The 26,842-nt window shown below is 46.3% G+C and overlaps 1 protein-coding gene across 1 annotated transcript in view; it reads left to right on the plus strand.

The window, feature by feature from the left end:
* Positions 1 to 26,842, plus strand: part of snd1 (staphylococcal nuclease and tudor domain containing 1) — a 351,126-nt gene that overhangs the window by 36,964 nt on the left and 287,320 nt on the right. The window contains exons 11-14 of the mRNA XM_071332224.1: positions 8,399 to 8,500; positions 20,099 to 20,205; positions 22,872 to 22,982; positions 24,076 to 24,148. Coding sequence (XP_071188325.1) covers positions 8,399 to 8,500; positions 20,099 to 20,205; positions 22,872 to 22,982; positions 24,076 to 24,148 — 393 coding nt within the window. The remainder of the gene's footprint in view (positions 1 to 8,398; positions 8,501 to 20,098; positions 20,206 to 22,871; positions 22,983 to 24,075; positions 24,149 to 26,842) is intronic.

Consider the following 26,842-nt stretch of genomic DNA (forward strand, 5'->3'; position numbering starts at 1 on the left):
GTTGGGATAAACATTTTTACCTGGCTAAAAGGCGTGTGACTTTTGTAATACTGGTTATTCTGAGTTGAACTCAGAGTTGAGCAAAGTTACCTCGATAACTCCTCAAACCTGATTCGTAGTATTGGGCTCAGGTAGCTCTTTGTGTGTCTGTGTCTTTTCCGCTCTTTATCCTTTGCAGAGTCATTGCTTCCCTCATTGGCCAGTGTGTCTGTACAGTATGCCTCTGCTTCCTTTGTTGTGACAGGCATGTCTGCATCTCTCTTCATCCATCCACCCACTCCTCCCCCTCCACCATCTCTTCAATCTCCCTGCCCTCTATTCTCTCCCTCTTTTTCTGTAGCTCTCTCTGTATCTCTCGCTCTGTATCCCTCTCTCTCCCTCCTTTTCTGTAGTTCTCTCTCTGTACCCCCCCTCTCTCTTTCTCCCTCTCTGGCTGTACCAGATGCTTTGACAGCATGTACTTTGTGCTCCATTGCACGGTCGTATGTTTGGGGAAGGCTGGGAGAGGGGTTAAGACCAGCATATGGAGACAAAGATGTGCTTTCACTGCTGGATGTTCCTCTGTCTCTGTGGCTCTGGCTCTGTCTCTGTGGCTCTGTCTCTGTGGCTCTGTCTCTGTGGCTCTGTCTCTGTGGCTCTGTCTCTGTGGCTCTGTCTCTGTGGCTCTGTCTCTGTGGCTCTGTCTCTGTGGCTCTGTCTCTGTGGCTCTGTCTCTGTGGCTCTGTCTCTGTGGCTCTGTCTCTGTGGCTCTGTCTCTGTGGCTCTGTCTCTGTGGCTCTGTCTCTGTGGCTCTGTCTCTGTGGCTCCGTCTCTGTGGCTCCGTCTCTGTGGCTCCGTCTCTGTGGCTCCGTCTCTGTGGCTCCGTCTCTGTGGCTCCGTCTCTGTGGCTCCGTCTCTGTGGCTCTGTCTCTGTGGCTCTGTCTCTGTGGCTCTGTCTCTGTGGCTCTGTCTCTGTGGCTCTGGCTCTGTGGCTCTGTCTGTGGCTCTGTCTCTGTCTGTGGCTCTGTCTGTGGCTCTGTCTCTGTCTGTGGCTCTGTCTCTGTGTTCTATTAGCTAACCCTAGTGTTATGTAAAGGCCCAAAGCGACGCCCAGAGTAGGAAGGACACATGCACACTGACACACTACAGCATTTGTCCTTGAGAGAAAGTGTTTGAGAGTTGGAAGTGGAAGGAGGTCACCATGCAGTGTTGCTGGTCCAGTTGTCTGATGTGTTTCTGGGGTGACAGAAATGTCACCACGTACGTGCACTATATGTAGGGTGACATCTCTGCTAGCCCTGCTTTCCCTACTGCCAGATGTCTGCTAAATGCTAATCTGACTCCTGATCAGTTGCCTGATTTTGTTAGGAGGCACACACATGTTCTCCTAAGCTGCCTGTGCCAGTAGACAGACTGGAATTGGCTTCTCATAAGTAGTCTTACACGCACGGCCCAGTCCTGTGTGTGTGTGGCCGTATGGGGAGGTTCCAGGGCCAGTCCTGTGTGTGTGGCCGTATGGGGAGGTTCCAGGGCCAGCCCTGTGTGTGTGGCCGTATGGGGAGGTTCCAGGGCCAGTCCTGTGTGTGTGGCCGTATGGGGAGGTTCCAGGGCCAGCCCTGTGTGTGTGGCCGTATGGGGAGGTTCCAGGGCCAGATGCGATGACCAGTGCACAGATGAACTGTGACAACCGCTGCCAAGCCCTCTCCTCTTCTCCTCTTCTGCACGCCCCGACCCCCCCCCCCCCCTCTTTCCCTTTCTGGTTGCTGGGACTTCCTCCAACCATGGGACATGACATGTGCTTTGATTGACAGGCTGTGGGACCAATGGTGACTAGCCACAGTGAAACGTGACTTCATGTTAAGGGTACCAACCCTTTTTAGGCTTTGCTCCCTCTCTCTCTCTCTCTCCCCTCTGGGCGCCTCTCTGTTCTCACTCAACCATGTACTCTTCCCCTCTTACTTTCTCATCCCTCCCATCTGTCTCCTTCCCTCTCTCCTCCTCTCCTCTGGTGTGGCAGTGGTGTATTTTCAGATGCAAGTTATTTTGAGCAGGCCGGGTTGGAGTCAGCTCTTTTTCCCCCTCCCTCTCTCTCCAGCCAGCCTCTGCAGCAGTAGCAGGCAGCAGGACAAGCCTGGAGAAAACGCAATAGTAGAGGGGGGAGATGTCAGAACAGCTCAATGAGTCACTGTTATACCCACTCCCTCCCTGTGTGTGTAATGGGGGGGTTAACGTATAGCATAAGAGATGACGACAAACCGTCGTCTTTATGTAATGGGAACATACACAGGAAGTGTCTCATCCTTAGGTGGAATGTATAGTTCTGACTCATTGCTGTAGCTAGTGTGTATGTCTCATACTTATGCGGACAGAATAGCTTCCTTTCATCTCTACAGCTAAACTGTGTGTGTCATGCTTCTGCGTACAGTATCTAAGTGCCTGGTGTTATTTTGCAGTCTGTGTGTGTTTGTATTTAGTGGAAGATGTTATATTCTGTAACTCTTCCCCTCTTTGGTTTGCTCTGCTCATGCCCTCACCCCTCTTGCTCTCTCGCCATCTATCTCACTCCCTCATGCCTTCATACCCCCCTTCCTCCCTCATGTCTCTCCATGCGTTCTCTTCATTTTGTTGTGCCTGTGGCCTCCAGCGTGGCGCACTGACCCTGTCATCTGGGGTCGTCCCGCTGCACGTCCCCCGTGACTCATCTCACACCCCATTGGCTGTTTGACATTTCCCCTATGCCGGTTGGACCCCGCGCTCCTTGCCTGCGATTGGCTGAAAGTTTTTGGCCCACGCACAACCCAGCAGCTCTTATGTCATCGCCTACGATAGAGTAGGCAGAGGAGATGATGATGATGATGATGTTTGTTCTCAGTGAGACTGACAGTGGAGTTAGCGGGGAGTGTGTTAGCTAGCTACGTCAATGGGTCAACCTGCGTAGCACTGTGTGATGTGGTAGTACGGAAAACATACGCAGACACAAGAGAAACGGGGAAAGCTGCTGTGACTTTAATAACTAAAAACATCTTACCTTAGGATACGTCACATGATGACTCTTCCAGAAACAGAAAAAGGAGCACTCGGATGTTTAAAGAGGAAGAAAAAGTAAATAAAATGTCTGTGTTGAAGATCGTACAGGATGGGGATGTTGTAGTGAAAGTGTGTGGAAGATGGATGACTGCAGCCTGGGTACCAGTCTCTTCAGCTAATCCACTTTCTATAGTCCATGTCTTGTGCCAAACATACTGGCCTCTGCTATCTTCAAATATAAACATTCTATCATTAATGAGTTCCAGCAGAACCCAGGAGTTGGGGTGTGTGTGTGTGTAAGCACAGTGTTTGTTGACATGGCTGGGGTGTGTTTTTGTTTGTTTTTGAGCTAGCGCCATGTATGTCTTGTATTAAAGCTTCAGGCACTGTGTACTCCTCTTTCCCTCCCTCCCTCCGTCCCTCTCTCTCTACAACAGTTTCATGCTCATTTATTTAGGGAGGTCTTTACACATGCAGTCAGTCTTAAATGCAGGTCGTTTCTCTCAAAGGCCCCCAATGTACAGTTCCATCTTCAATGTTCTCTCTCTCTCCAGGCTTGCCACCGTGCGCACACCATACACACTCGGCGGTGTCTGCACACACAAAAATGCACTCCACGCACAGCACCTTGCAAAAGTTTTCAGGACCCTCGGATTTCTTCAGTTTGTGTTACAAAGTGGGATTGAAATGTATTTAATTCTTTTGTTTTCATTTTTTAAATAAAATTAATACAGAGTTTAACTAATATATATATTGTTGTTGCATAAATATTCACCCCCTTTGTTTTAGGAAAGGCTAAATGAGTAGAGGAGTACGATGTGGCTTTCCATTGAACCTTTATTAAACTAAGCAAGTCAGTTAAGAACAAATTCTTATTTACAATGGCGGCCTAGGAACAGTGGGTTAACTGCCATGTTCAGGGGCAGAAAGACAGATTTTTACCTTGTCAGCTCGGGGATTCGATCCAGCAACCTTACGGTTACTGGCCCAACGCTCTAACCACTAGGCTACCTGCTGCCCCAAAACCGGGACTGTGTGAAATAATGGGTTGATTTTTGAACCCTTCTTCTGCCCCCCCCACTACCATTCAAAAGTTTTAGAACACCTACTCATTCAAGGGTTTTTCTTTATTTTTACTATTTTATACATTGTAGAATAATAGTGAAGACATCAAAACTATGAAATAACACATGGAATCATGTAGTAACCAAAAAAGTGTTAAGCAAATTTAAATATATTTAAATACCCTTTGCCTTGATGACAGCTTTGCACACTCTTGGCATTCTCTCAAACAGCTTCACCTGGAACCTGGAATCACCTAAATCTGCTTGAAAATCTATGGCAGGACTTGAAAATTGCTGTCTAGCCATGATCCCCAGTATCTTGACAGACCTTGAATATTTTTGAAAATAATAATGGGCAAATATTGCACAGTCCAGGTGTGCAAAAACTATCTTACAGACTTCCACAAGAAGACTTACAGCTGTACGCAATGGCAAAGGTGTTTCTAACATGTATTGACTCATGAAGCTGAATACTTATGCGATGACCAAATATTATTCTTTTTTTGAATCTTAAAAAAAATACATTCCTTTTTGACAGAGTATTTTGTGTAATTGTTGGCAAAAAAATGACAAATCAATTTGAATCCCACTTTGTAACAATAAAATGTGAAGAAATCCATGGTGTCGGAATACTTTAACAAGGCACTGTACACACACACACACACACACACATCCCACACTCCTCCCCCATACCAGCACATTCCACACCACATGACCCCCATCCTCGGGGTCAGTAGGTCGTGACCCCTCCACTTGTTTTTTCATTCCCCTACAGCTACGCAGCTCTTTACAAGCCAGCGTCATGTTTTTGTGCTAGTCATACATTTAGTCTCAACCAGGGGTCATTTATAGTGAAAGGAATGTTCCCCAAATAGAGTATAAGTCCCAGAGGGAATTCTGTTGATATTAGTGTCACGTTGGGACTAAGTGCATCGTCATCAAATAGGACTTTCTCTACAACCTTCAGTTGTAGCATTGGATATAATGGTGGGGGAAAGGACGGGGGACCTGACTCCGAGACACTTTCACGTTGACTAGCTAGCCCATTCTATATGATTTCCTCTTGTGTTCAATCAGTGAATTATGGATATAACTTGTTTTGGACTGCAAAATTACGGGAACTTTTCAAGAAATTCCCTTGTTTTCAATGGTAGGAGGGAATAAGAAGGAACTCCAGATTCCAGAAATCCTCTTACCAGGATTTCGGGAAACCAGGGAATTTATTGTATTTACAGTATCCGTACAGTTATATCTGTCTCAATCCTCTGAAATGGCTTCCTGTCCTTGTCGTCTTTCAATATTGTCACTGTTAATGAAGGGAATGACGGCTTAAATGGGTATTAGAACACATCCCCTGTTTCTCTCTGCCCTGCGTCATTTATCACAGATCGATGCCATCCTTTGAGGCCTTAAAAGTTAGCTTGAGTGTGTATTGTACAGACATGCTACCTACCATGAACATCAATGGGCCTACAGGACTGTGAAATGGGCAGAGCAATCTTTTTCAGCATTTTCTATCATGCGCTGTAAAGGTGGAAGTAGGATGAGTCTGACGTTAGACATTGCCAATTGTTGACAGTAGAACAGTATATTAGTTTATATGGCCAGTTTATGTGAAGGCTCAGTAGCTGGAGTCATACAAAATGCATTAGACCCATCGCATGGTAAAATATTGTGTGGTTCCTGCGGATCAATGCCGCCTATCGATTCCCGGGCCTTGTGGAATCGTTTTATGGCCCTCTAAAAAAAGAAAAAAGACGTGATTTTGGGCCTTTTCGTTCCGTCTCTCCATCTCTCGCTCCCAGACCCTTTTTTTGTTGTTGTTCCATTGCCATGGTTACTGGGACGCTGTGTACTCACACAAGGTGACATTAGATGCGTCCTTTGGTCACATGGGCTCGATGTGTCCGCTCTAGGGGATAGAATCTCTACACAGATATTTATAGTTTGAGATTTAGATGGATAGAGGCTGTCCTCTCTTCCCCTCTTTCCTTTCCTCATCTTCCTCCTCAAATCTCTGTCTGCCTCACTATCTGTCAGTCTTCTTTCTCTCTTCTCCTTCCTCCTGAGGGGTTTCACACTCATGTAGAACGGGAGACGATAGGTCTGTGTCCTCTCTCTCTCTCTCTCTGTCTCTCTCTCTGTCTCTCTCTCTGTCTGTCTGTCTGTCTCTGTCTGTCTGTCTATCTCTGTCTGTCTCTGTCTGTCTGTCTCTGTCTGTCTATCTCTGTCTCTGTCTATCTCTGTCTCTGTCTGTCTGTCGTCTGTCTGTCGTCTGTCTGTCTCTGTCTGTCTCTGTCTGTCTCTGTCTGTCTCTGTCTGTCTCTGTCTGTCTCTGTCTGTCTCTGTCTGTCTCTGTCTGTCTCTGTCTGTCTCTGTCTCTCTCTCTGTCTCTGTCTCTCTCTCTGTCTCTGTCTCTCTCTGTCTCTGTCTCTCTCTGTCTCTGTCTCTCTCTGTCTCTGTCTCTCTCTGTCTCTGTCTCTCTCTCTCTCTGTCTCTGTCTCTCTCTCTCTCTGTCTCTGTCTCTCTCTGTCTCTGTCTCTGTCTCTCTCTGTCTCTGTCTCTCTCTGTCTCTGTCTCTCTCTGTCTCTGTCTCTCTCTGTCTCTGTCTCTCTCTGTCTCTCTCTCTAACTCTGTCTGTCTGTCTGTCTGTCTGTCTGTCTGTCTGTCTGTCTGTCTGTCTGTCTGTCTGTCTGTCTGTCTCTCTCTCTCTCTCTCTCTCTCTCTCTCTCTCTGTGTGTGTCTCGTTGTCTGTCTCTCTCTCTCTCTCTCTAATTGGCACAATACAGCTGACATTTAGGTTCTTTTCCCTCCTGACTTGGATCCTTTCTTGAGCGAAACACCTCATTAACAAACGTTTGAGTGTCTTTCTGCGAGGTGAAGTAGTCTTGACCCAAGTGTAGTTGTATCTGGGCATGGTACCATCGGCTGATAATGGGCCTTGGCAGACACAAAATGGAGGAGTTTCAGAGAGTCCGCTCAGTGAAAGCCTATTAACACCCATGTAAGTGTGCGCCGAGGTAAAGGTCATGTGGTAAACCTCCTTAGACACATCATGGTGGATTCAGTCCCTAGGCAGTATACCAAAGACCCCCTCATCCCAAGGTAACTGAGCTTCAATGAAAGGCCTTTGTGATAAGCCCCAGCGGAAACAAAATGGAGGTCGGCGGTTCTGGGAATCAGCAGGAGGGGAGTTCCATTGGCCAGGTGTGAGATTGATTAGCTTACCTCTCAAAAGCACTGCGCATCACTGAGCTGGAGAGAGGGGTGGTGAGGGGCGGCCTAATCCACCCAAACATCATTACACTTTGGCCAAGGTTAACGGAAACCACATTAGGTGGTTAAGATTGTGATTTCAGCCGTGGCTGGAGTCCCTCCTGTGAAGTCAGGTGCCTGGCTCACACGGTCAAGTCTTTTTGAACCATGTTCTCTAATTGCTAAGGGCGCTAGGCTAGCGTAGGTAGGCACGTTCAGAGGGAATCTGTTCCAATGGAAATGGAGCGTGGGTGTGGGCGCAGTTTTGTAACGCTGGTTTCTCTTTCTATAAACTGAGGGGTGGGCTTCTCCACCCAAAGCCCATGCTCCTGTGAGACACACACTGCCCCCTGTTGCCTCTTCTCCAGAACCTTCCATATGCTCAGCTGCACTGCGCACGTGTCAGCACCGACATAAGGAGAAGGACTAGAACATCCCAAAGGAGGAGAGGAAAGGGCGAGAGCCGTGTGTGTGTGGAGAGATAATAATGGTCTTCATGGAATGGGCGGTAAACACAGAGCTATTGTAATCCATAGCCTTATTTTTTTTGTTGCATTTATGGTGTGTCATTTCTTTGTGTGGGTGTGTTTGTCATTCACTGTAATTGTTGTTGTGTTCCTGTTTCTGTGTCTGTCCCTGATACCGAAGGAGGACAAAAAAATAATAACTCTTTTGAAAATGCAAATGGGTTCTATTTATGTTCTGTTCCTGCCTTGTGTGTATTTGCACGTGTTTGTGTGTGTGTGATGCTGTCATTCATGCCGGGGTGTTTATGATCGAGATGGAACAATGGCACCAGTCCTCATCCCATCTCCCCAGTGACAGGACTCCTGAGTGGGAACGGTAAACAACTGAGCCCAGCAGCTTTCAGTGCAGTGGGGATTCAGACTGGTGGGGAAGAAAGAAAGGGGGAGCCGGGGCCACTGCAGAGAAACAAGAAGGATGAGCGGGATGGCTGGAAGTCAGTGTTTGAATAACTGTATCTCTCTTTCTGTCCCCCTCTGCTTTCCCCTTCTCTCGTTCTCATCCTGTATCTCGCTGTCTCTCTCTCTCCTTCTCCTTTCTCTCTGCAGGAGAAGAACAAAGACAAAGACAAGCGTTTCCGTCCCATCTACGACATCCCCTACATGTTCGAGGCCCGCGAGTTCATGAGGAAGAAGATCATTGGCAAGAAGGTAAGAGAACCACGCCCACAAGTCCCACTCACGTAGAGCTGTAGTTGACTAGATCTGCTCCACAGGCTTTCCCTGAAGATCTAGTGTAGTCTAGATCAGTGGTTCCCATCCTTTTTCCGTTGCTGTACCACCAACTGGAATTCTCTCTGCCCGGAGTACCCCTGAAGTACCCCGTCGTGTGCGTTTTAGTCTACTCATGAGTCTTCTCCAGTATCCCTGTGGATAGAGTACAAGTACCCCCAGTGGGAACCACTGGTCTAGATCATCTGTTTTCTTTTTTGCACTGTTGTCTTGAAAAACACACACACACACACACCTGTAATAACTCACCTGCTATTTTATCTTGTTTGATTCATGTCAAGTAACATGGGAGTTGTCCCTCCACTCCTACCTCATACACTGACTGACCATTTGATTTGAATCAGGAGATTCAATCTAGTCGCTCCCGATCTGGGCCTTACATCTCACTCCCTCTCTGGGCGGAAATCATGTGTGGCTCCAGCCCTGTGGCTCTGCAGATTTAAACGGGTATTTTTGTGTGTTTGTGTCAGTAGTGGTTTGTTGGGCCCATACATGCTGGGCCAATGTAGTTTACATGGTCTTCACAGCAGGGCCCGAAGTACTACGCTTAAGAGTGACTGCAGAACACGCAGGCACACACAATCCTCTGGGCTTTTCACAACACCGAGCAAGGGGCCATGAGAGTTCAGTATTCAATAAGAGTTTGGTAACTCGTCACGCCCCTTATATTCGTTTTAATCATCAACGTTAATGATTTTTTAATGAGGCGATATTCTATATTCTCCCTCGAAGCTAGTGTGGAGTGAAGCGACAGTAATGATTGCGGCGTGCTATTTGTGATTTGCTGAAGACTGAATCAAGTCAGAAGTTCTTAGTCTGTCAGAGTGCAAAACCACAGTTAAATGACGCCCCCCCACCCCCAACATGGTTTAACTGAGTGAGAGGTCATTCTTGCTGTATGATTAGTTCTGTGTGTGGTATGGGTGTAACGGTACATGTATTCGTACCAAACCGTTCGGTACGGGGATCTTGGTTCGGTCCGCACTGTCAACCCAAAATACATTTTAAGAAAACATGTTTCTTTTAAACTCTGTGCATGTAGGCTGTGCCTGCACTACGTTGTATGCCTCTTGAGTAAATCTGAGCAGGATTTTGTTTTCAGGCTATTCCGTCAGACAACTAGAGCCTAATCAAAATTCTAATCTTAATTGACGCATTTCAAGCTGTCCTTTTTGTGAGGCGCAGCCGGGAACTAGTTCTGTACGATGGCGAGGGGTGGGGTCGATAAACGAGGAGGATTCTCCATTGGTTAATCTCCAGTTTGGGAACATTTTGGCTTCCCACAAGAGTACAACGGTGATGGACAGAGAGATGGTCTCCACTGCTCAACGAGAATAGCCTATGCAGCTGCCAACACCTCAAACATGAAACATGTTGACACATTTACGCCGACATCACCTCAATATTCCTACCACTGGAGACAAAAAACAACTTCGTCTCCCCTCTGAATTGAAGCAGCCCTTCACAGCTGATTCAAAATAAATTACAAGAACAATAGGTCAAATCAAATAACATTTTATTTGTCACATGCGCCGAATACAACAGATGTAGACCTTACAGTGAAACGCTTACTTACGAGGCTTTAACCAACGATGCAGTTCAAGAAATATAGTTAATAAACTAAAGTTAAAATAAATCTAAAAGTAACACAAGAAAATGACATAACAATAGCGAGATTATATACAGGGGGAACCGGTACTGAGTCAATATGCAGGGGTACAGGTTAGTCAAGGTCATTTGTAAAGTGACTATGCATAGATAATAAACAGCCAGTAGCAGCATTGTAAAAGCAAATGGGGGGGGGGTGATGTCAGTCAATGTAAATAGTCTGGGTGGCCATTTGATTAGCAGTCTTATGGCTTGGGGGTAGAAGTTGTTAAGGAGCCTTTTTATCCTAGACTTGGCACTCTGGTACCGCTTGCCGTGTGGTAGCAGAGAGAACTTGGGTGACTGGAGTCTTTGACAATTTTTTGGGCCTTCCTCTGACACCGCCTAGTAGATAGGTCCTGGATGGTAGGAAGCTTAGCCCCAGTAATGTACTGAGCCGTACACACTACACCCTCTGTAGCGCCTTCCGGTCAGATGCCGAACAGTTGCCATACCAGGCGGTGTTGCAACTGGTCAGGATGCCCACTGGTGCAGCTGTATAACTTTTTAAGGTTCTGGGGACCCATGCTGAATCTTTTCAGTCTCCTGAGGGGGAAAAGGTGTTGTGCCCTCTTCACAACTGTCTTGGTGTGTTTGGACCATGATAATTAATGTTCAGCCCTCCTTTTCCTATAGTCCACGATCAGCTCCTTTGTCTTGCTCACATTGAGTGAGAGGCCAGGTCTCTGGCCTTCTCCCTATAGGCTGTCTCGTTGTTGTTGGTGATCAGGCCTACCACTGTTGTCGTCAGCAAACTTAATGATGGTGATGCAGTTGTGCTTGGCCACGCAGTCGTGGGTGAACAAGGGAGTACAGGAGGGGACTAAGCACGCACCCCTGAGGGGACCGAGTGTTGAGGATCAGTGTGTTGTTGCCTACCCTTATCACCTGGGGGCTGACTGCCAGGAAGTCCAGGATCCTGTTGCAGAGGGAGTTGTTTAGTCCCAGGGTCCTTAGCTTAGTGATGCGCTTTGTGGGCACTATGGTGTTGAACGCTGAGCTGTAGACAATGAACAGCATTCTGAAGTATGTTTATAGCCGTGGATATGCTCCCATTCTCGGTGGTTGAGACGGATGTTGTGTTTCCGCACCTCGTGAAAGTGCTCTCAACTTTGCGAACTTCGCGTTCTCGCAACAATTTCAGCAAACGGGTTACTACCTGCTCTATATAAGCAGGCTGAACCTGATGTTTTTCAGGGAATTGGCCAGTGGACCCTGTGTTGCGCTTACTACAGATGGATGTACCTCCCCGGCTACAGAGAGCTACTTAACAGTGACATCACATTAACACCGGAGTGGGAAATGAGAAGTACCTTTTTTACCGCCATTCAGGTCCTCCAGCGCTTCGGTTTCATCCACTACGAACGTCCAGCACATTGACAGTCCAGGAGAAGCACTCTAGTGGTGCTGTGGTTTACGGAGAGAAGTTGTACTCCTGGGTCTGTTAGAAAACAACTCAAACATTCCTGTGCCTGGAGTCAGAGCTTGATTGGTGATGGTCTGTGTGTGAGGGAGAGAGTTTGATTGGTGGTGGTCTGTGTGTGAGGGAGAGTTTGTGTACAAGCAATTTTGTGGTTTTGTGCACAGCTGTTCATGGTCTGTTTAAATGAGTGTGAGTGCGTGTTCAGGGTATTTTTCAGGTTTTCCGCTCCAGCTCCTCGTTTTATAATTCATTGAAGGTAGAGATGTAGTCAGGCCAGAAGATCCAGCCATGGCGGTATGATTTGTTTCTGCATTAACCCCACTATTAATCACCCCGGCCTTGTGGTTTAGATTAGGCCTTGATTGAAATGTGTAGATGCACAGAGGCATCAGAATTAGTAGACGTATCTACAGTTATGAATGCATCTGACTCTAAAATCATCGCACGTCAACTAGGTCTATATCTCAAATGGATTATATCATATCATCTGGGAAGGTGCATGAGACTCCAACCAGACCTGGATTGAAACACTATTTTGAAAGCTTTCAAATACTTTCAGCGATTGCTTTAGCCTTGCATGGAGTGCCAGTTTGGCGGAGGGTTGGAACTTTTGCGACTATTCTATTGGTTCCATTGCAACAGGCATGCTCAATCAAGCCCAGCTAATGCATGTGAAATGATTTTCAAATGGTATTTCAATCCAGCATCGTCTTATTTATCGTCATTCTTCTTTGCCCCTCATCCTTGATTGGATTCCTCCACCTCTCCCATTCAGTCATTATAAAAGCTGAGAGTACGGCACTGTGTTCATCCATTGCAGTATATTCCGTTAGAAGGCTAGGCCCTCCCCCGTTTGTTCCTATTCCTTTGAAGTGATGACGGTTTAGTTGTAGAGCTTCAGTTCACTGTTGATTTGGTTTGTATTCACACTGTTCGCTGTAGCCCAATCCATACAGCATGAGAATAAAACATTCCCCCGTTCTGTTGATTTGGTTTGTATTCACACTGTTTGCTGTAGCCCAATCCATACAGCATGAGAATAAAACATTCCCCCGTTCTTTTGATTTGATTTGTATTCCTAATTTAAGGTTACAAAAGGAAAACAGTACAATATCATCAAGTCCGAACTAAAATATTTTGCAACAGAGCGTTTTCTATTTGTATACTGAGGCTCCCCAGGTCAAAGGGGCAACAATTATTAAGTATTTGAAACCCTGGCTGAGCACTAGTTTCCTCCCGTTCTTTAATAGCCTGTGTTTTTGCTAGAATAGACATATTTCTTTCAGGTGATTCTAGATAAATGTTGATACCCAAACTATTTTTACCTTGAAGGTAGGTTCACTGCCCTCGGCCGCCATGGCAACCAGAGTTAGAAAGCATGACAAGGAGGAATCTGAGATGATTAGCTGCATCAAGTGTTGTATTGATGTAAGGGTACAGTGGTGTGAGACGAGGGTGAATGTACCAATACGTACATGGAAGGAGAAGGGCTAAAATGCTGATCTTTGACTGCATATAGGCCTAATTTGCTTCTGTTTTTGATCCCATTTTGACTGCAGAAAAGGGAAATGTCAGTGAACCCAGTTCACTAAGTAAGTGTGGAAGCTAAACCATCCAACGAGCAGATTTGACTGTCCTACCAACGCTTTCGTGTCCTGCTATGCAGAAGGACCAGTGTTTTTACTACAGCAACAATTAGAGGGAATTCTCTGATCATGTCCAGTGGCTGCTTTCATCTCTCCTGCTTCGCTGGCCACCACAGACACCATCATTTTACCTCCTCAGCAAACACAAAGAAGGACAGAAGAGATTTGACAGTACTGTAGGTGGCAGGTGGCCTAGCGATTTAAGAGCATTAGGGCCAATAACCCAAAGATTGCTGGTTCGAATCCCCGAGCCGACTAGGTGCCCTTGAGCAAGGCACTTAACTCCAATTGCTCCTGTAGGTGGCTCTGGATGAGATGGTCTTCTAAATGACTAACGTTTAAATGTAGTACTAAAGCCTTTGAGGCTGGTTTCATTTGAGAACCTGCACTGGGTTCTTTTCGCGTTCTTAGCTCTGCTCGGCACAACCGGCACCATCGCTTTACTTCATCAGCGGGGTAATTGGGTCTTGACACGGTGGTACTCTGCGGTATTTTCAGACACGTCTGGTGCTCGGGAGGGCACGGTACGCCCGAAAGCCCCAGCTCCGAGCTGCCTGCGCTCTGCTCTCGCCTCACACAGCACGGCAGACTACATTAGTTTAACAAGTTAATTTCGCTCCCTCGAAATCCGGTGGGACGGCGTGCAAGGAGGGCTGCCATCCCCAAATTGGGTTCACCTGCTGGGCATCCCTCATCAGAATGTGCCCCTCTTCAGTCCCGAGTGGTCCTAAAGAGGGTTTTACATGACAGGTCAAAGGTTGTATCATACAGTCCACCAATGGTGGTTGTTGGGAATTGATCCAACTTCTCCCCACAGAACACTATTGTCATCGACCTAAGCATAAAATACATACAACACTGAAATACAATAAGCTCAATCAATCATTCGAAGTGTCTGTTTAGTAAGTTGGCAGACAGCCAGAGGAAGCCTCAAAGTGCTCCACTTTAAGAGATGTATAAAATAATGATGATGTCCCTTTGTCTCCGTCTCTATCAAGATGGCTGAGATACTTTTCATCTGTTATGAAGCGTGTCCAATATTCATATTCAAAGGGTTTCTGTAATCAGAGGCTGGGTCCGTATCAAATGGATGTCAGAGCATCAGTTAAGAGCTGTTAATGTGTGACTGAGGTAGTTGGTTATTTTTGACTTGCACAAGTGGTGGAGGAAAATACCAAACTACCCTCTTAATGATTCTGGGCTACAATAAAACCTCTTTCAATACATTTTAATTACCAAGTTTCAGTTAAATAAACAACATTGTTTTTCTACATTTAAGAATATAAAGTTCAACAGAGATTTTAACCAGACTGCATCTCAATTCCAACGTTCTCTTGATGCGTGAGGAGAACATTTGTTTTGAATCAAATGTGTCCAAGTGTTATTTGACCTCTTAACACCCACACACACACGGCGATGAAAGGAAAGAGAGGGGATGGATACAGTCAGTCAGTGTACAATCTCAGGCCATAGACCTCAGGTTGCTATTCACAAGATTAGTGCTGATATAGGATCAGCTCCATATCATATATATAATCCATATCATTTGATTGGTTCTGAATTTTAAAAGACTTATCCTGTATCAGCGCTCCTACTATCAGCCGCTGTGAATATGTGCCCTGAAGTGCTGTACACAAGCCTCAGGTGGTTAGACTGGACCGGAGTCCATTTCAGGTCGCTTCTCTTCCTTCTATCCCTCAACACACTGACAGCAACGCCAGAAAACCTGAGAAGTTTATTCGTGTCGGGTAATGAAGGTAAATCTGCAGAGAAGTGCTTTCAGCTCTCTCTATTTCTGTCTCTTTCTCTCTCTGTCTCTCCCACTCTCTCTCTCGCTCTCTCTCGACTCTCCCCGTATTGAAATAGCTGTTTCGCTCGGTGACATAATCCAAAGCTAGATTTGGTTAACTTTATAAGTAGTGCTGTTCCTCTTTTCTATGCTCCGGGTCTCAGCCTCAGCAGAAAAAGTCCAATGAAAACGTTGCATTAATCCACTTATCAGGGGAGAGCACATTCGGATAATCCCGGCCCGCTCAAAGTGGCTCCTGTTCTGCTGCGCGAGTGTAGTACAGTGAATGGCAGTTTTTTTATCGTTTTTTTACAACGTGTGTGGGAATGTAAAGTGAGACACCGTGGCGTTTGTGTTGCCAGTTTGACTATAGTGGGAGCAGTCGGGGTGTGTGTGTAGCGGTATGCACATGTGTTTGTGTGTGTGTGTTTCTCTTTATACATGCCTGCTCATTTCACAGGAGTCACTAGGTCCCCAGGTCCAGATCCCAGATGGGACTTTGTGTGGAGTTTGCAGTTCACCCCACTTCCCTAAATGATAGCCAGCTGCTTTTACTGTGTTGTTAACAACACTGGGGCATCTGAGCACATCAACACTGCTATGAAGTCATGTCTCTCTCCCTCTCTCCACCCGGGGCTTGAAGACGGTGGAATTACAGCTGTGTGTTTGAGCAGAGCCGAGGCTCAGTTTTTAATCCATAAAATATGTATTAGACTTTCCCCGCTGCACCTAGCTCCAGACTATTAAACTCAACCACTCACACTGTGGTTGGTGTGGGGAGCTCTGCAGCAAAACAGCCTTGTGTCTGACCAAGCATGCTTTTTACTTATTGTACACCTACACTCTATCTACCTTCACTTGGATATCTACACAGACGCGCGTACACACACGCACAGTTAAGCGAATCTCCGAGCCCCTGATCCCAGTCGGAACAAACACATTTCTTCCCCTCCTCCTCCTCATCAGATATCCCTCTCCAGTCCTCTCCTCTAGGGGTCTCTTCTAAATGACTTCTCTATCTTGAGATCTGCACACTGGTCTGTGGAGAATCTGCTGGATCCTCTAATCTACCATCGCTTTGTCAAACCTTTTAATCTATCATCACTTTACTTAATGGGGTCAGACTCTCCCTCTCTGTCGTGCTCTGCTGAGAATCTGTTCTATTCCTTTTTCCGTCTCCTTCCTCTTTCTGCTTTTGTCCTCTAATCTTTCTCTACCTCTTTCTCTGCTCCCCTCCTCTCTTTCTCTCCATCTCTGCTCCCCTCCTCTCTTTCTCTCCATCTCTGCTCCCCTCCTCTCTTTCATCTCTTCTCCTTCTCCCCCCCTCCTACACCTCCTCTCCTCTTTCTCTTTTCCTGCTTCTCCTCCCTCTCTGACGCTCTTCCTCCCCTCATCTAAAGTCATTATCCCTGCCCAACGATGCAGAGCCATTACAGAAGATGTGTAGATTCTGGAGGAGACGCGACACAAAGCACAAATGAACCAAAACCATCTTTTATGGGGGGAATAAATGCCTTTATTTGTTGAGGCACAAAAAAGCTTACAGCCGTGTTCCGCTGTGGGAAAATGAGGATCCTCGGCAGGAAGTCTGCGCTAAATGAAATTTCCATTATGCCGATCAGATTGGGCTGTTATGCTTATTTTCTGTCATGAAGTGTGTGTGTGTGTGTGCTAGCGGTAATATTACTAAGAGCATCTTATACCAATGTTATTGACAGTAATATGTTGGGTAGTCCAGGCAGTTTTCTATATTAAATGGACATTGAGCTTTTCTTTGTTTTGGTTTGTAATAGGGGAACTTTCTACTCATTCTGTTAGGTCTACTTTAACATGGAAATAGATGCAATGGCCTCTGAAGACTTATCGTAACAGTCACACACAATAACATTTAGGCTAGTGTCGTGTCTTTGGCTATGCCAGTTTAAGTGATATGACATGCCATTCTATAAAATAATTTCTCTGTAATTCATATTACCTGATTAAGCTAATCATGTAAATGTAATTAACTAGAAAGTCAGGGCACCATGAAAGAGTGTTTATAGAGCTGTTATCTTCCGAATAAACTCTTAAAGACCTAGTAATATTTTACATCAATAGCAGTCAATATTAATCGTCACCTTATTTCAGTCTCATCTGAACATTGTAAATTCTTGGTAAACGTAAATTCTTCATGTAAGTTCTTTCTTCACGAACCCTGGCTAACAAGTTGAATCAGCAATACAAACTTTGGTTTAATTGTTTATTTACTAAATACCTAACTAATCACACAGAATTACATATACACAGAATGGATCATACATTGATTACTAATGATGTCCTAACAGAAAACGTCCCTGGGGGACGGAACCTGTATGACGGCTGGTTACACAAAGAGAGGGGGTTGGGCTTGAATGAAAGCGCGGGAGGACTGAAGAACAAAGGGAGAAGCTATGCTATCGTAAATACAGACTCTTATGCATTCTAAATAACCGCCCATTTGGAAAAGGAAAATGCAATAAATATTTATTCTTCGCTGCGCTTCGGTAGGTTGGGCGTAGATGCTGGCCGTGTTGCCCAAAAGAGATCTTCCTTGTCCCTTTAAGAGTGTCTCTGGTGGTAAACAGAATACTTGGAAGTGTCGTGTTGGTTGTTAGAAGAGATCCTTTCTACGTCCTTTCCTAGCCCACGTTTACAGCGGCCGCTGCTTACTCAACGGCTAGGAGGTATCACTTCTGTAGTGAATAAGAGTTCAAAGTTCATACCATTCGCAACCAAAGCTCACGCTGAGGTTGGCTTAGTTCTGTAGTTGACATGTTAGTCCTTTTAACGTGGAACCGTCATCCTCACGTCCTCGGAACAGCTTATTATCTGAATTGTTCTGACATCGGACCGTCGCTCTAATGTACCCGGAACAGCAAGTTATTCGCCCTTTTAACGCAGAGGCTGCAGGCCTCGCGTACTCGGAACAGGAGGTTACATTTTTGTCAAGGGCTTATATAGTGGAGGGAGAGAAGAGTGTGTTTCATAGTTTATAACCAATGTCTCTTCACAGGGGCATGCCACTGTTTGAGCAGAGCTCTAACCTTATGAAAACCCAATTCTCTCATTTGGAAGCTAAAATTACATTTCATCTTTTCACAAATAGTTTCATATTTAAACATTTAAATTGCACAACAAACTAGAATGTGTAGACTTTCCCAGATACAGTTTGTCGTCCTGTCATCAGTCATAATGTCTCAGATGACAACTGAACTGACATTATATTCATTAAGTAGCACCTCATATTTTCAACTGGTTGGATTACCGAAATATGGTTCCTTTCCCCCCCACCTTTTGATGTTCCCCGACTCTATGTTTAACAAAGGCTTTTCATGAGTCCTTCAGTAGAGGAAAGGGAGAAAGGTATTTATGGGGGGGTCATAAACCTTACCCACAGGCCAACGTCATGACACTAGTTAGTAAATGCTTCAGCCATTTTGTCGAATTAAATATATTTTATCACATACACTGGATAGAGGCAGTGAAATGTGTTGTATTACAGGTCAGCCGTAGTAGTACGGGGCCCTGGAGCAAATTAGGGATAAGTGCCACATCGACAGATTCGAACCAGCAACCTTTTGGTTACTGGCCATACTCTCTAACCGCTTGGCTACCAATGATAAACCCTACGATTGTGCCCTATTGTTTTAGAAAACGCTACATCGCTCCACATAGTCCTCAATTGTAGTACGACATCTTTTAGGCCCCTTTTACGGTTACACTGTAGCCCCAAACCCTCTCGTAGCTAGGCCGTTCTAGCTTCTTCCTCTTCCATCTCTCACATCCCCATCTTACCACCCACCCTCGCCAGACGCCAACTTAGCAGAGAGCAAGCTGGGACATCCATTTCCTATAATCCTGTCTACCCTCCATCACCGTGTCCTTGTCCAGCGAGGCCCTCAGATTAATGACAACGCTCCCCTCGTCTCCTCTCCCGTCTCTTTGTGACCCCAACATCTGGGACGGTTGGGACCCTCGCACCTCTCTCTAACGTTCTTGTTCTCTCTCTAACGGAATAGTTCTTTGTTTGCTCAACTGTATGACGGAGGAAAAATGCAGGCCTGGAGATTCCCAGATTGTAGATTCCCTGTTGCTCCCATCCTGGGCTTAGGGAATATCATTGCCTGTCCCCACCTATCCTATTCATCCCTGCTTCCCTGCTTCTGTTTGCTCTGTCGGCCAGGAAGGGAGGAATGGGGAAAATGGTTGTTCCCTATCTAAACACTGTTTTTCCTCCACCCGCTGTGTGCTGCTGGGCCTGTCCGTGTTTGATAGCAATCTGCCACCTCTTGGTTGTGTGGGCGCGTGAGTGTGTTTGTGAGCGTGGAGTTATAAACAGCCCCAGTGCTCCTGTGGGGAGATCTACAGTCCAGCCTGACATGATTCACACTGACTGGGGGTGACCTTGTAAACTAGCGCACGTGCACGTACACACACACACACACACACACACACACACACACACACACACACTCTCTTCTTGCTATTGCATTTTCATGACCAGTATTTCTAATTATTTGAAAAACTTTGACTAGTCGATACCTTGATTTTATTACGACTTGATGTTCCAAACATATTGCTCACCATATGTCTGCTGCAGACGAACAAGAGAGTCATGAGAAAACAAGTTTTGATCAGTCATGTAAAATAAAAGTGCTGAAAACAAATTGGCTTCCTACTTAAAAAGATGGAGAACAAGCTATGAAGGAAAAATACTAGCGTTTTGTAACTTTATCGATTCCCCCATCACTAATGTTAGTCATGAATGATAGGCCGACATAACGGCAAAATAAATGACGTTGACACAAATTGACTCAATCTCCCCACGTGTGCAGTCATACGTTGTCTTCAGTCCTATATTACATGACGGTAACAGTGAGTACTTGAGGTCCCTAATCCACTGAAGACACGGTGGCTCTTTTTAAATCATTGTTGTCTGACATCATTTCCTGTGACATGGCATTGACATAATTTCCTGTGACATGGCGTTTCAGGTGAACGTCACGGTGGACTACATCAGAGCTGCCACCAGCTCCTCAGAGACCAGCACCATCCCCGCCTTTGCAGAACGCACCTGTGCCACCGTCACCATCGGCGGCATGTGAGTACACCTATCTCCACACCGACTTTTCCCCCTGCACTGCTGACCTCTGCTGACCCCTAACATGTCTGTGTCACCCCGTCTGTCACCTGGCTTGTAGACAGGATGAGTAGTCCAGACGAGCGTCTGTCACCTAGCTTGTAGACAGGATGAGTAGTCCAGACGAGCGTCTGTCACCTTGCTTGTAGACAGGATGAGTAGTCCAGACGAGCGTCTGTCACCTGGCTTGTAGACAGGATGAGTAGTCCAGACGAGCGTCTGTCACCTTGCTTGTAGACAGGATGAGTAGTCCAGACGAGCGTTTGTCAATCCTGGCTCCGGAAACACCTATAGTAAGTGCAGAGCTTTGTTCTAGTCCAGTAGTAACACGGCAGGGTCAGCTCAAACTTACTGTATTTCAACCGTTGGAAAGTTGAATTGAGTGTTAGTACTGGACTGGAACAAACGTGCACAATATGCTATGATTGAAGGGGACTGATCTAGGCCATATATATCTATATTCCTTAGAATCAGTTGAAGTGCATATCTGTCTGTAGGCCACTGATGTAATGGACAAGGACAAGATAGTTCAACGAGAAATAAAAGCTCTACAAAACCCAAGAGAACAGGTTAAATGTACACAGTATAGGCCTACTGCATTAAAGAGCAACCAACGTGGGCAAGCCACACAGTTCATTCACACCCCTTCACGTCAACATGTCGCCCGGCTACGCCTTCTGATGTTTTCACTCATACAAATGGAAGAAAGACCTTTTTAAGACATGTTCTGGAGCTACGGAGTACCTCTCCTTTCATCTGCTAGCCCTCCTTATCACACGGCACCGCTAGTTAGCAGCGGCGCCGGCCCAGCGTAGGTCACCCAATTACCAGCCAGACGCACTGCGGTGCATTGTGGGTAACAGGTGGCCGGCCCGCTCTGAGGTGCTGTGTGTATGCGCACGTGCGCGTCTTATGGCCCACCATATTTCTCTCCACGTGGTGAGCCAGACCCCTCTACCCGGTTAGCACAAGGCGAGGGAGAGCGCCACAGCAGGGGGGCTAGCTGGAGATAGCTAGTGCCAGCAGGCTAGCAGCCTACGTCCTAGATACCACTACCATTCAGATTGTTAGTATTGGAGTGGGGACTGGTGGAGAGGGCTGTGGAAAAGGCCTGTTTGACCTTACCCTGCTTTTAGGCTAATTTAGGGTTGTATTAAAGGTTGGCTGTTTTCCCAAGGACACGTCAACCTCATTTCCTCATACTTCTAAATGCATACAGTCAGGCAGGCTAGGTCATTCAGTAAATAAGAGTTTGTTCTTTAAACTGACTTGCCTTTATAAATGAAGGTAGAATAAATACAATCTTTGGAACAAGCAACCTGACAACCTGGATAGGTCAAAGTGAAAGATCCACCATGTTGTTTTCACCCACCCCAGTCATTTGAGATCTATGAAAAGAAAACAATATGCCTTTTCAACTTTTTTAAGTGTCTAATTTGAAGGCAATTTGCAACACTTAGTCCAACATTTTTGCAGTGTTAGCTGATCTGCCTCCACATTTCCATTCAGAAGATGTGAAAGTCATTAAAGCCACTGTCATGATGTGATGCTCAATTTGTCTCAATTTATAAAAGACCGAGAAATGAAACAAAGTGAGGACGGGGGAAATTACTTTTTCTGTTTTTTCTCTTTTCTTTTTGACTCCACATCTCAATTAAAGGCAGTTTACTAGACTCCTCCTGTTTTTATTCTCTCTGCCTGCCTGTCTCTCTGCCGGCCTGTCTCTCTTTCTCTCTGCCTGCCTTCCTGTCCCTCTCTCTCTGCCTGCCGTCCTGTCTCTCTCTCTCTGCCTGCAGGCCTGTCTCTCTCTCTCTCTCTCTGCCCGTCTCTTTCTCTCTCTGCCTGCCTGCCTGTCTCTGCCTCATCCTCCTCTCCAATTAATCTGAACAGAAAACCTAATAAAAACATTTCACCACAACAAGAAGCCACCAAACTTTCTCAATTACGTTCTTGGCATGCCGACAGGCTAACAAAACATTTAGGAGAGACAAGCCTGCACCGAGTACACTCACTCTCTTTAGCTGTTACATGGGCGCCTAAGGGCTCTGAGCTAACTGCAGAGCCCTTCCATCGAACTCTCACCCGTTATTTTTCTACTTCTATCTCTCACCTTCCCCCTCTTTCTGTGGTTGTGAAATAACAATGCAGCCTCTGGTTGCTGTGGTTCGAAGGTCTCTCTCACCTCGCCATGTTGCCGGGACCTTGACTTGCTAGTTAGTCATTGTCTTTCACATTTTCCTTGATCTTTCTTCTGTTGTTGTTTAATGTTTCTGGGCTTGTGTGTCTTCAGTATTTCTGAGCTTGCCCCCCCGTGCCCCTTTTGGTGTACTGATGGGCCAAGCTGCAGCCTTTCTACTGTATAATAACTGGGTTGATAAGTAAACACTGGTTAAAATCACCTCGCTCTCTGTCTGTCTTTCTCTCTGTCTTTCTCTCTGTCTCTCTCTCTCTCTCACTCTGTTTCTCTCTCACTCTGTTTCTCTCCCTCACTCTGTTTCTCTCCCTCACTCTGTTTCTCTCACTCACTCTGTTTCTCTCTCACTCTGTCTCACTCACTCTGTCTCTCTCTGTCTCTCTCACTCTCTCTGTTTCTCTCACTCACTCTGTTTCTCTCTCTCCCTCCACAGTAACATAGCCGAGGCGTTGATCAGTAAAGGTTTTGCCACAGTCATCCGCTACAGACAGGATGACGACCAGCGCTCATCCCACTACGACGAGCTACTGGCTGCAGAGGCACGGTAAGCACAGTGCCCCAAAATGGTTTCTACTGCTGAAAACTAAACCTGACTGCTTTAACCAGCTTGACTAAACCTCCCTTTAAATGAAAATGCTTTCCGTCACGCTCATGCAACAACAGAAGTGTTGTAGGGATACAATATGAATATGTGTGTGCTGCATCATGGCAAAATATTCAACAACACTGGTCAGAGGTGGCCATTGTTCCCTGTGTCGTAAATCAGCGCCTCTACAAGGCCTGGGGTGTATTCATTACTCCGATTCTGTTGCAAAACGTTTCTTAAACGGAAGCAAACCAAACAAAACAGGGAAGGACTTATCTGAATTTGTCCAGTAGAAACTCTCGTTTAGACTGATGATTACACCCCTGCGCTGCTCTAATTTTCTACCAAAGGATTGGCCTCTGAGTGTCTCGCGCGCACACACACTAAATCAGGCCTTCTCTTTACACGTGCTTTGTGAATATAATTATGTGTATGTGCACCGGGAGATTTAGTACGTGCTTTAATACCGCACTACAGATGAAGATCTCTGGGTTAGCAGATAGATGACTACCCACCTGTGGTGTTTGTGCAAGTGTTTTCCCATGCTACCTTTCTCTCTCCTTCTGTCTCTCTTTCTGGGCTCCTCAAACTCCTTCCCTTTCTCATTCTCCCTCATCTCTTACACACACACACAGTAGTGAAACACACATCTCTGACCCACAGAGGACCCTGACTGCCACAATTCCCATCATCTTTCTCATCTTCATCTGTAGCACTCAAGCTCTTTCCAGTAGGAATCTGAACAGGTGGTAATCACACCAGCGTCAGGGTCAGACTGAAAATGCCCCCCCCCCAACCATTACAGTTTCCATTTTAAGGGTATAGGTTACACGTGATGTCCCCCTACCGCTGATCCTCGTGGTGGAGCCGGGGAGCTTGGAAACTGTATCCCCTCTCTGAGCCGGAATGGCTCTCTGAGTGTTTATTACCCACAGCTCCATTTCTCCTTTGTGGCTTAAAGACCTGATGGTTTCTCCTTAACTCGCTGGATGATGGGATGAACCGTAATGGTGACCACTCTGTCTCACTCTTTCCCTCTGATTGATCACAGGGCAATCAAGAACGGGAAAGGGTTGCATAGCAAGAAGGAGGTCCCCATCCACAGAGTGGCTGATATCTCTGGGGTAAGATGGATTACTGTGAGAGAAATGTGTGTGTGCGACTGAGGAATAATTGTGTGTGTGTGTTTACTGTTATGTGACTAGGCTTATATGTTGTGTGTTTTCCCCCCTGCAGTGTGTGTGTGTGCAATGTTCCTGCACATTCTTGGGCCAACATTCTTCTTGATAATATAATTGCCAAACCTTGACCCACCAGTCTCAATGCCCTCCAGTCTCTCCCAAACCCCTCCCCAGGACAAACCTTGACCCACCAGTCTCAATGCCCTCCAGTCTCTCCCAAACCCCTCCCCAGGACAAACCTTGACCCACCAGTCTCAATGCCCTCCAGTCTCTCCCAAACCCCTCCCCAGGACAAACCTTGACCCACCAGTCTCAATGCCCTCCAGTCTCTCCCAAACCCCTCCCCAGGACAAACCTTGTCATCTGATCTATAGATTAATCACTCTAAGTAATATCCATAATACCAGTCCCCCCCCCTCCCATATTATAGCAATAAAGGCTGATCTAAATATAGTTCCCTCTGCGTTAATAAAGTCATCTAGGAAGTTGTTTACGTGTTCCAGGGACAGCAGACAGCGTCTCTGTTTATGAAAATTGATTGGGCTGCTCACTAAATGAAGATTAGATTTTACTCCGTGGCCATAAAACGTGTTAACGGGGAGTAATGAGATGCACGTCCGTACCCACACTCTCTCCACACTCTCTCCACACTCTCTCCACACTCTCTCCACACTCTCTCCACACTCTCTCCACACTCTCTCCACACTCTCTCCACTCTCTCTCCACACTCTCTCTCTCTCTCTCTCTCTACACTCTCTCTCTCTCTACTCTCTCTCTACACTCTCTCTCTACACTCTCTCTCTCTCTACACTCTCTCTCTCTCTACACACTCTCTCTCTCTCTCTCTACACACTCTCTCTCTCTCTCTCTCCACACTCTCTCTCTCTCTCTCTACACACTCTCTCTCTCTCTCTACACTCTCTCTCTCTCTCTCTCTCTCTACTCTCTCTCTCTCTACACTCTCTCTCTCTACACTCTCTCTCTCTCTCTCTCACTCTCTCTCTCTCTCTCCACACTCTCTCTCTCTCTCTCTCACTCTCTCTCTCTCTACACACTCTCTCTCTCTCTACACTCTCCACTCTCTCTCTCTCTACACTCTCTCTCTCTCTCTCTCTCTCTACACTCTCCACTCTCTCTCTCTCTCTCTCTCCACTCTCTCTCTCTCCACTCTCTCTCTCTCTCTCTCTCTCTACACTCTCTCTCTCTCTCTACACTCTCTCTCTCTCTCTCTACACACTCTCTCTCTCTCTCTCTACACACTCTCTCTCTCTCTCTCTACACACTATCTCTCTCTCTCTCTACACACTCTCTCTCTCTCTCTCTCTACACTCTCTCTCTCTCTACACTCTCCATGGACCACGTACGTTAAAGCACATAAAGGAATGACGGCTGGGGACACTCCCTCCCTCTCATTCTGTCCACCTTACGTCTTTGTTTTACGAGAAGGCTTGTCCTTGCTTTAATGGACTGGGCAGTCAGTCTAGGACGTGTGTTATTGTTTAACGCCCGCATAGACACACACACACACACACACTGTTCTCCAGTGTAATGAGGTGTGTGTGCATGCATCTTTCTGTCTGTACCTGTGTGTGTTGATCTTGCCCAGCCCCCCCTCTAAAGACGCTCCATCTCTCTCAGCAGCCCTCTGTGTTTCACTGCAGCCATATTAGAGGGTGATATGACACATTTGCATGTCAGCTTGTTTCCCCGTCACTCTGAAGACTGACAGCCGCCCAGGAATAGATTCTTGATACCATGTCAATCTGTTGATGACTTCTGCCAGTCAGGGAGAACAAGTGTATGTGTGTGTCTTCCTCCATCTTAAAGTACTGCTCCCTCTTGGCTGTAGTGGCCGGGCCGTGGGGGCTGTAGTGGCCGGGCCGTGGGGGCTGTATTGGCCGGGCTGTATTGGCTGGGCTGTAGTGGCTGGGCCAGGCTAATGTAATGAGCATTCTAATAAAAATACAAAAATCTCCGCCTGTCTCACACACACACACACACACACACACACACACACACACACAGACACACACACACACACACACACACACACAGGGATATTACAGAGAGGGATTATGTAGATGGAGTGGGTTATATTGAGAACAATACAGTGGGGATATATATTGGAGTACAGTGGGATGTGTGTAAATACAGTACATACAAAGGTGCTGAGTGGATATGGCACTGGGGCACTTCTCTCTCTCTTCACCCCCCAACACACAGGTACAGGTTACATAAACACAGTCCCTCCTGACTCCTGCCCCCCAGCCCGCTGGTATATGTGTGTGTGTTCACCTGTTTCCCTATTGCCCACCTTTCTCCATCCCAAGAGTTCATCTGAACAGAGAAATAATGTTTAGTTTAGGGCTAGATTCCTGCCCAGTAACTTTAATCACCACAGAAATGTTGACTTTGCACCCTGCAATCCTGAGCTACCTGGCGCTTGATGGAATAGTTCCACCTTGTCAACTACATATTTCCTCATCCTCCTCAGCCAGTACATCTGTTTTGCCAGAACACATCTCTCTTCCTCTACCCCCCCCCCCCCCACCCCACTACATCTAAATCATGAGAGAGTGCTAGTGAGTCACTGCCTGGTTTGTTGTGGCTACATTGGCCTGCCTGCCTAGCTGTGTA

The sequence above is a fragment of the Salvelinus alpinus genome, chromosome 11 (assembly GCF_045679555.1).
Source record: "Salvelinus alpinus chromosome 11, SLU_Salpinus.1, whole genome shotgun sequence".
Classification (NCBI taxonomy): Eukaryota; Metazoa; Chordata; class Actinopteri; order Salmoniformes; family Salmonidae; genus Salvelinus; species Salvelinus alpinus.